Raw genomic sequence first — 10,366 nt, forward strand, 5'->3', positions numbered from 1 at the left:
TTTATCGTAAGTTTGGATCACAACTCAAGATGGTTGAACTTGGAAAAAAATGCAAACGAGACAAGAACACTTTTTCATTCAAGGAGAAAAACTAAATTAAGAATTTATACACCGCAAAGTAATAATTATAAGAAAATTTACTTTAAACGATAAAATTACTTAAAATATTTATAAATAATTATAAAATATCACAATATATCTACCATCATCTATAAAAACATCGTGAAATTTTGTTATATTTTCTAAATATTTCGGTTAGAAATCACGGAACCGGATGGAAAATGGAATGACGGTGGTGGTGAATTCCTCACAAGAAGACGAAGCAGAGTTACAGAAACTCACTCTCCATCGTTCCTGTCCCTCTCCAACATTCCCATCTCCATCGCCTTACCTTCCATTTTCCGTACTTTGATTTCGATTATTATTACCATAAAAAAGCTACCCACATTCTTCACTACTTCGTCTCTGATTCCTTTTCTTTTCTGTTCTTCAGCACAGCGAGCAGAATCAAAGAAATGTAAGTTTAAATTCTCCAATTCTGCTTTTGAACAATATTGCTCAATGTTTTGAAGCCTTTTTCATCTGGGTTTTGCTCAATTTTGATTTCTGGTGACTTTTTTCTTCTGTCCTGAGCTTTTGATTCACACTAAATGGGTAGATTAGGTTTTATTCAATGTGTATGCTGATTAAGGTTAAAATATCGATGTCTACGGAAAGGTAGAGATCGTGTCAATGAAAATATCTATAAAATGTCGATGTCAAATGGATATTTGTGTTAAAATTATAAGAACGACAAAGTTAATTAGATTATTCAAATTAATTAATAAGCATTTTATAAAGTTAAAATGTTTATTGTTTATGTTATATACTCAATTTGTAATATTTTCATGGGGTTTCTTACGATGTAATGGAAATGTGAAAATGTGGATGTGTGTGACGGAAATTTAATATCATGATTATGAGATAATTGGATATTAATTTGATTCATGAAGTCTAACATATGAACTGATAGCATTGGTTGAGGAGAAAATAACATCGTGGTATGAACTAACTAAAGAGGATTGGTCAAAATGTTGTTAATATTTTACATGTATTCTTGGATCCTCCATGTTTATTTGATGTTGCATTTAGTCTTGGCGCTGTGCTGTTTCCCAGAAACAAAATTGATGGGTTATTCTTGCTTGGCACAGAACACTTGATCAATTGCAGGTTGGAAGGTTTCTTTCTTTTCAGTTAGATGCTTTTGAAGTTATAAATGGCAACTTTCCTGTCTTCACTTGTCATACAGCCCTTCTGTGTATATAATTCTGGAGTTACTGAATCATTCAAACTAGCTGTAGGTGATCACCATACATATGGACAGAAGATAAAGTATCACTCTGGAAAAATGGATGAGGCTAGAATGCTAGCTCATGGAGAAAGTAGAGTAGGTTCTACAAAATCTTCGCACCGCAACCTTAGTAAAGTATATGCTACATCGGGAATTTTGGTTGGGAAAAGTGGACAGAGATTTGGTACTGGTGGTAAAAGTAAGGAACATGTAAAGGTTGCAACTTATTTGTTTAGAACAGAGTTTGGGGATTTGGTGAATGTTTTTGTTGGAAAGACAGGGTCTGGTTTTATGGTCAATGTTGAAATTTCATCCGTGCAACTAGCGAGCATCGAAAAAACACTGCTGCTTAGTTGGGGGGTTTATAGATCTGATTCTGCTATTGTAACTCCCAACTTTCAGAGTTCACTCCCAGATGAGACAATTGGAGCCACTGAAACCCCTTTTGTAAAAACTTCTGGAGGAAAATTTGCTGTTGAATTGGAGTTTGATGCTAAGCACACTCCTTTCTACCTTTCTTTTCTGTTGAAATATCCAGTGGGTGTTGATTCAGGCAGCTCTGAAATTAGAAGTCATAGGAAGACTAGCTTTACTGTACCTGTTGGGTTTGGCCGAGGTTATCCGAGTCCACTGGGTCTTTCCATTTCCGGTGACGGTTCTATAAATTTTTCCATTTTCTCAAGCACTGCAGAAAGTGTAGTTTTATGTCTGTACAATGATAGCACATCAGAAAAACCTGTATTAGAGCTAGATTTAGATTCGTACATTAACCGATCAGGTAGTATTTGGCATGCCTCATTTGAAAGTGCCTCAAATTTTGTAAGCTATGGTTATCGATGCAAAGGGTCCAAGTTCCATGAAAATCAAGATGGAGTTGAGGTAAATCGGATTGTTGTGGATCCGTATGCTAAGATCCTTACAGCATCTGTTGCCAAAACTCTTGGTCAGGGACTTGGATTGCCAAAATTTCTTGGGCAAATATGCAAAGTACCTGCTTTTGACTGGGATGGCGAAGTTTGTCCGAACTTGCCAATGGAGAAACTTTTTGCTTATCGGTTGAATGTGAAGCGTTTTACTGTCGACAAATCAAGTCAGCTTCCAGCAGATATTGCGGGTACATTTTCTGGTTTGACCAAGAAGTTGTTGCATTTTAAAAACTTGGGAGTGAATGCAGTTCTACTAGAGCCAATATTTCAATTTGATGAGAAAGAAGGACTATATTTTCCCTTTCACTTCTTTTCACCAGCAAACAATTATGGTCCTTCTGGAGTTTCCATTTCTGCTATCAACTCCATGAAGGGAATGGTTAAACAACTGCATGCCAATGGAGTAGAGGTCATCTTGGAAGTTGTTTTTACTCACACTGCCATGGATGGAGCACTGCAAGGGATCGATGACTCGTCTTACTATTTTGTGAACAGGGTCGCGAATTTAGAAGGAAAAAGTGCTCTGAATTGCAATTATCCCATAGTGCAGCAATTACTTTTGGATAGTCTTCGATATTGGGTGACTGAGTTTCATATAGATGGTTTTTGTTTCATAAATGCTTCATCTTTGTTGCGAGGACATCATGGCGAATTTCTGTCCCGCTCTCCTTTTGTAGAAGCGATTGCTTTTGATCCGCTTCTATCAAAAACTAAACTAGTTGCAGACTTCTGGGATCCACAGGAGTTGGTATCAGAGGAAACTAGTTTTCCTCATTGGAAGAGATGGGCAGAAGTGAATTCAAAGTTCTGTAATGATGTAAGGGACTTTTTCAGGGGAGAAGGTCTTATTAGTAGCCTTGCAACTCGACTTTGTGGGAGCGGAGATGTGTTCTCAAATGGCCGAGGCCCTGCATTCTCTTTCAACTTCATTACTAGAAATGTTGGCCTTCCCCTTGTCGACCTTGTGAGCTTTAGCAACAGCAAGTTAGCTTCAGAGTTGAGTTGGAATTGTGGGGAAGAAGGACCAACAAGTAATATTGAAGTTCTAGAAAAACGACTCAAACAAATTCGTAATTTTATATTTGTGGTGTTTGTTTCACTTGGTGTTCCTGTTCTTAACATGGGAGACGAGTGCGGCCAATCTGCAGGGGGATCTGTGGCATTCAACGACAGGCGGTCATTCAATTGGGATTTACTAAAGACGGATTTCGGTACTCAAACCACACAATTCATCACTTTTTTGAGTTCTTTTAGATCAAGGCGTTTTGACCTTTTCCAGAGCAGAAACTTTCTGAAGGGAGAAAACATAGACTGGTTTGATAATAACCAATCACCACCACAGTGGGAAGATCCTTCTTGCAAATTCCTGGCTGTGATGCTGAGGGCTGACAAAGAGGAAAATGGATCAATCACTGAGAATGCTAAGCCTCGAAGTGATATATTTATGGCTTTCAATGCATCTGACCAATCTGAAACGGTTGCTTTACCTGAACCATCAGAAGGTACATCCTGGTTTAGGCTGGTTGACACAGCTCTTTCTTTTCCTGGATTTTTCTCATCCGATGGTGAGCAAGTGCCAACGACAGGATCTGTTACTTATGAAATGCAGGCTCACAGTTGTGCACTTTTTGAGGCTAAAAGTTTTAATGATTGAAATTCTGCACATATTGTAACTAATAGAGAATCTCAAGCCAAGTAGACTAATGAGACACAAAACAGCAAATGTAGCCAAATAAGGATCATTCATAAGGCAACTCCTTGTAGCCAAATATATGTAAATTCACAAGTTTCTTCCATGAAAAGTATTGTCTTTCATTAGACAGACATTTGTTTGCAACAGAGAGGAAACTGTAGCACGATGTCATTTGAACTTAACTATAACCTATAATTGTCTGCATAGTCTGTATAATGCACCATAGGATTATCTCGAGGGGGAGATCGAGGCTGAGAATAACAATAAGTAGGCCGCGGATGTGGCTGCAAATAGTAACCATGAGGCATGAGTGTATAGCCAGGAACTGATTGCTGATATGGCAACACAGGTCGGTATCCAAGTCGAGGCAAGCTCTGAGGATACAAATACGCATGAACATTAGAAGACATAGCAGGCAGCAAGCTCCGGGAATACAAACACGTATGAACATCAGAAGACATAGGAGGTAAGCTCTGAAACCCCCAATCTTGTTCCTTCATTCCCATTGTCTCTGTTACACACTTATGTTGTGCATGCCAATCAAACTGTTTGTCATCTTCATTGTTACTACCAGATTCAATACTACCATGTTCGATCTTCGAAGCACTCTTCGAACGGTCAGTGGCTTCATCGTCGTGGCCAGGTTCCTTTTGAAAGAACCAGAGCTTGGCTTCTTTTCCCATTGCTTTTATTTTTTGCAAGAGCACAAGAGGGTCAATGTCGCCTAATATTGTTACCAGCCCTTTATTTGGGTCTATAGTAACAGATTCCACTCCTACCACAGTAAATTCACATATGAAGGGGGAAAACTCAGATGCAACATAAGGGTAAATGCAAGTTCTATATTGTGATGAAAGAGATGAGGATTGAAATGTTTCTTATTAAAAAGGAAAGAAATACCTTTTGGGGCCTTGGTTTTTCTTATTAAAAAGGAAAGAAATACCTTTTGGGCCCTTAGTTTTCATTTCGTAATAAGTTTCAAAATTATACCTTTTTTACGATTCTTAGTTTAATTTCTATTTAGCTCCTAGGTTTCAAAATGTTACATTTCTAACTTTAATTTTTGAGTTTAATTTCTATTTGGTCTCGAGATTCTAAAATGTTAGTTTTGAGTTCAGTTTCTATGTGGTCTCGAGGTTTCAAAATGTTACATTTTTTTTTTCTAAATTCTGAGTTTTGTTTCATTTTAGTCCTCAAATTTGAAGATTTACATTGTTAACCTTGATTGTTATTAAATACTCACTTTTAGTTCTTGATATTAATGTCTATTTAATAATTTAAAAGAATTATAATTGATTAATCTCCTCTTCACCAATTTTCCATCACTATTGACTAAAAATATTCGCATCATAATTATTTTACATTAATTTACTGAAAAAATACCAAATACATAGTCTAAACTCCTAACTCACAACTTAAAGGTAAAAATGTAGCATTAAAAAAACATAGCAACGAAATAAAATTTAAATCAAAACTCATCGAGCAAAAGTATAAGATTTTGAAAGATAGGAATGCAAATGAAAACTAAACACAAAAAATGATGACTTCTCCATCCTGAAAACAACATACCATTTGATTTGAGGAGCTTCTTTTCTAGCTTTAGAGGGCACTTTTGACAGCAGTTGATATCCATTTTTATGGTACAAATCTGCAGATTAAGTTGGAGAAGAAATATAAAAGAGAAGGAAGAAGAAGAATTAAGAAAAAGATAACTGAAAAGTGCTTACTGAAGAAGATGGTGCTTTATCATCCGCCATTGGAACTGATTAAGCTTCAAGATGGCCCTTCCCACAGACAAGATTAAACTAGCAAAAAGAGAAGAGAAAGAGAGATTTTCTATGGAAATTTGTACTTAAGGGAATTTATTGAGGTTGAAAAGCACCAATGGAAAGTGCTTTTTTTACGTGGTTACCATATTTAAGAAAGAGAGAGAGGATTTATGGAAAGCAATTTATTTTAGCTCATTTTAAAATAAGGAATTTTTATATCATCTCATGACGTGTCAAATGTTGGATAAAAATGGTATGTAAGATGAAAATATGGTCAATCATGAGACTTTTTTCTTTTAGATCAATAATAAGGTAAAAATTCAAATCTCTAACTTCTAGAATATACGGTATGTTTAGGTGTAATTTTGAGATTTTTAAAATCATTTTCTTCATGTTTATAATTACTCCTAAACACACTTTTAATCAATCAAAATTAATTCAATTTTTAATTTTACACTTTTAAAAGTAATTTTGTACTATTAAAATTGATTTTAAATTATTAAAAATATTTTCTAATTAATTTTAAAAATGACAAAAGTGATTTTAATCCAGTCAAAATCCCTCCAAAACATAAATATTGTTCTTATCAGTTGAATTATAAACATGTTTGGCCGTACGTCACTTCTCATAACTAATCAAGATGTATTTGATAAGAAAAATGAAATAGAGTAGGAATGCATATAACATCATTTTGTTGTTAATGTAAACATAGTTCAACTGGTTTTGATATAGACTCTCGACCAAGGTTTTGGTCAGATTTCCCACATGTCCACATGTTGAACTAAAACAAAGCAACCACAACATTTTATAAATGTTTTCAAAAAAAAAAAATTGAACAATAAACTTCGAAAATAAACGGTAATCTTATCCATTAAACTATGCTTGAAACCGCAAAAACAAAATACGTCAACGATTGTCTATATAAATCAAAGGTTGAAATCTTCTAACCTAACCTAACTAATAGTTGTATTTTAAATTGTGAACATGAACATGCTCAATAACAACTAGTCATTACCTAAATAATCCTGCATCCTTCTGTATTGTCATCATTGAATAGGTACTACCCTGGCGCATTCCCCATCGGTGGTGGTTGCTCCTGCAAATAATAAGGTAGGGCTCCAACCTCTGATAATATCCATGCATTGGTGGCATTGGTGGTGACACCGGTTTCGACGTTCGAGGGCAAAAACCATGACTTCCATGAAGACTCACACCTCCATATTATGATGACTGCCGCATAAACACCTGGTTGCGGAGTGGCGGGGCCACTGGTGGATTGACGGCAGTTGCCTCATTGATGTGAACCTTGTTGGACCAACCATGGTGGTCGAAAAAATGGCTGAAGTCGGAATTACCATATTGAGTCCTGCGATTTTTGTAATGATAGTTGTCTAAATTAATGGATGGGTTGTTATGATGATTCGGAACAATGTTATTAATGGTGGCCGCCGGCATCGGCATCGGTACCAACGCTGGTGCCAATGTCGGTGTTGTATTCCCCATGGCCGAAAATTGTGCTAACTTTGATGTTGGTGTTGTATTTTCCCTGGTCGGAAATTGTGTCGATGATGGTGTCGTATTATTCCTGGCCGAAAATTGTGTTAAATTTGGTGCCCGTGTCGGATTCTCCATGGCCAAAAATTGTGCTTTCTTGCCAGCGTTTGCAATTGCTTTTACAAAGATTGATAGATCAAAGTTTTTTTCTGCAGTGATTTTGACCAATCCTACTTCTATATTCATGTCTATGGAAATGACTCCTTCATTGGAATCCATTACAACACCCAAAACAAGTTCTTAGAATAAATATTTAACAGCCACAATAAACAAAATGTATGTATAATATATATATATATAGTGTCAGAATCAAATCTCTAACCTCGATCGATAGTATTTAAAACTTAAAATTAGTAATTGTATTAATCAAAATCTTAAAACTTTTATAAGTAAATCGATTTAGCCCTATATTAGGAATGTATACGTTTATGACTTATTTAAATGCAAAGATTTATATGAAAATAGACCGTAAATGACTTCTTTAATATGATTAGTCTACGTTAGAACTCAATTGACATTGTCTATTTCTCCTAAAGATATATGACAATTTTTCTCGTTAATAAATTTAGGAACACTTTTTTTATAAAATTGGGGGTAAGGGGATTCAAACCAGGATGGTTCGTAACACACCCAATGTCAATTGAACTATGTTCGCTTTGACTAAATTTAGGAGCATTTGAGTACCAAGAAAAACTCACACGATATTAAATCTTAGATATATGATTGTCATATATTGAATTCATGATCCTTTATTAACGGGTTCTATATAAGACATTTGTGTGTGTGAACGTGAGTGTGTTCTATATGTATTAGGTTTTATTTTATTTTGTCTTAAGATTTTTTTTTTGTGAGAATTAAAATAGGTAATTTTAATTTTAGAATTTCTATAGATATGTATTTACTTAAAAGTTAATTACAAATATATACCTTTTACTTTTCTAAAATATATATACTAATATAGCATTTTTAAATTCATAAATAATTTATTAATTTAAATAGGTTTTACCTTTAGGTAGAGTTGAACATTTGATATAACAAAAATGATGATGTTGACTTCTACATTATTATCAAAATTTGGTTTGATCTCACTCTATGTATACTAAGATCATATAATCTCCAAATTATAATACAGTCAAACAAATTAAATTAACAAAAGTTAATGACAGTTATTCCTAAAAAGAAAAAGAAAAAAAAAAGTTAATGAGAATGATCTAAACAAAAAAAAATTAAAAAGTTTTAGACTTTGTTTGGTAATCATTTGTTTTTCTTTTTATTTTTAGTTTGTAAAAATTAAATTTATAAATACTCATTTTAATTCTAAATTTCTATCTTTATTATCTACTTTATAGCAATGTTTTCAAAAATCAAATTAAGTTATAAAAACTAAAAAAACATGGTTTAAAAAAAATAGTTTTGGAATTTTGCTAAAGAATTTAACTCTTTTACTTAGAAAAAATGAAAATTATTGTAAGAAATTGAGAGAAAATATGCTTAATTTTTTAAATTAAAAATCAAATGATTACCAAATGAGACCTTAAGTATATTTAATATAAATTTTATAAATTACTAAGGCCCATTGGTTAATCTTTTGATTTTTTTTAGATATTAAGTATGTAAATTCTATCTCTAAATTTCTTTTTTTTTTATCCACTTTTTACCAATGTTCTAAAAAAACTATGCCAAATGTTGAAAACTAAGGCCATGTTTATGGTAACCATTTGGTTTTTTGTTTTTGGTTTTTGTTTTTGAAATTTAAGTCTATTTCATCCACATTTCTTACAATAATTTGCATCTTTTTTAAGTGGAATGGTTGAATTCTTAGTCAAATTCCAAAAACAAAAATAACTTTTTGAAAACTATTTTTTTTAGTTCTCAAAATTTGACTTGGTTTTTTAAACTATTGGTAAAAGGTAGATAACAAATAAGAAATTTGGGAATAAAAATAATATTCATAGGCTTAATTTTAAAAATAAAAATAAATAAATAAAATAGTTACCAAACGGGGCCTAAAAAAAGTTGTTTTTAAAATTAGTTTTTTGTTTTTGGAATTGGGTTAAAAATTCAACCGTTTTACAAATATGCAAACTTTTATAAGAAACTAAAAGAAAATAGATTTATTTTTAAAAATCAAATAGTTACCAAACAAATCAAATTTGAATTTTGTAACTCAATCTATATCATTCTAAAAGAAAAAAATACCTGGAATTGTGGAAAGCTTCTTCCTTATTTTCTTGGGACATGCATTGTAGAAATGGGTCTATACCAAAAAATGAGCATTAATATGTAAATCTAAGATTTTTTTTTAAATAAAAAAAAAAAGAATGAAATATGAAGAATGAAGAATTATACTACATCATCATTGGAATATTTGCCATTTTCCATTGATGAAACACAGAGAAAATTACAATGTGAAAAATTGATAATTAGGGTTTTTTTCCCTTCCCATTGCTGAATGATTTATATATGGATATTAACAACTTTCCATATAACATTTTCAAGCTTCTTCTAATACATTATATTTTGTAAAATTGGAAAAAAAAAATGTATAATTTCCACTAGAGCTTATATGAAGATATAAGTCTAAGATTTATCTGGATACTTCAATACTATTTTTTTTTCTTTCGGTTTTTTTATTTTTATTATTTTAATTTTTAATCTTCACTCGTGGTTATTTTATTTTATTTTATTTTATTTTTGGATGCGTCAATACTCTTTTTTTTTCTTTCAGGTTTTTATTTTTTATTATTTTATTTTTGGAAATTTAAATGTAAATTCAATTTACAAAAATCTTCAAAATCTTCACAAATTTTTCCACTTCCCCTTTCACTAAAATCTCCCCAAATTTAGTCTATTCCTCGATGGTTTGAATTCATTTCGAATTTAGAACTTGGGTAGTAAGCAATTATGTACTATCTGATTTGAGATTCGAGGTTATATATAAAAGTAGTATTCAAAATTCTGATCACTTGGCCATCGATGATTAGGTTAATATAAGGTTTGTTTTGAGTAACATTCTAAATACCTAAAAAGTATGTTTTTTAAATATTTAAAGGAGGTTTTAAGCATATGGGGAAAAATTCAAGACAACATAATG

The 10,366-nt window shown here is 32.6% G+C and overlaps 2 protein-coding genes across 3 annotated transcripts; one reads left to right on the forward strand and one right to left on the reverse strand.

Annotated features, from left to right (window-relative positions):
• Positions 1–282: 282 nt before the first annotated feature.
• LOC120085916 (isoamylase 2, chloroplastic) lies at positions 283–4,906 on the forward strand. Of its 2 annotated transcripts, XR_005484075.1 has the most exons (4): positions 283–517; positions 1,191–3,758; positions 4,299–4,415; positions 4,524–4,906. XR_005484075.1 is itself a non-coding variant. In XM_039042227.1 (2 exons), exon 2 carries the CDS (start codon positions 1,256–1,258, stop codon positions 3,908–3,910), a length of 2,655 nt encoding a protein of 884 aa, XP_038898155.1. In that variant the 5' UTR covers positions 283–517; positions 1,191–1,255; the 3' UTR covers positions 3,911–4,131. The 2 variants fall into 2 exon arrangements, 1 of the variants encoding a protein (XP_038898155.1); XM_039042227.1 differs by lacking the exons at positions 4,299–4,415; positions 4,524–4,906 and having other exon boundaries at positions 1,191–4,131.
• On the reverse strand, positions 4,349–5,706 carry LOC120084626. Its single transcript, XM_039040434.1, has 5 exons — positions 5,677–5,706; positions 5,425–5,597; positions 5,333–5,352; positions 4,468–4,826; positions 4,349–4,372 (listed from the first exon to the last, which is right to left on the reverse strand). The coding sequence occupies exons 1-5, from the start codon at positions 5,704–5,706 to the stop codon at positions 4,349–4,351; spliced, it is 606 nt and encodes a 201-aa protein (XP_038896362.1).
• Between the last annotated feature and the right edge of the window lie 4,660 nt (positions 5,707–10,366).

This window comes from Benincasa hispida, chromosome 9 (assembly GCF_009727055.1).
Source record: "Benincasa hispida cultivar B227 chromosome 9, ASM972705v1, whole genome shotgun sequence".
Classification (NCBI taxonomy): Eukaryota; Viridiplantae; Streptophyta; class Magnoliopsida; order Cucurbitales; family Cucurbitaceae; genus Benincasa; species Benincasa hispida.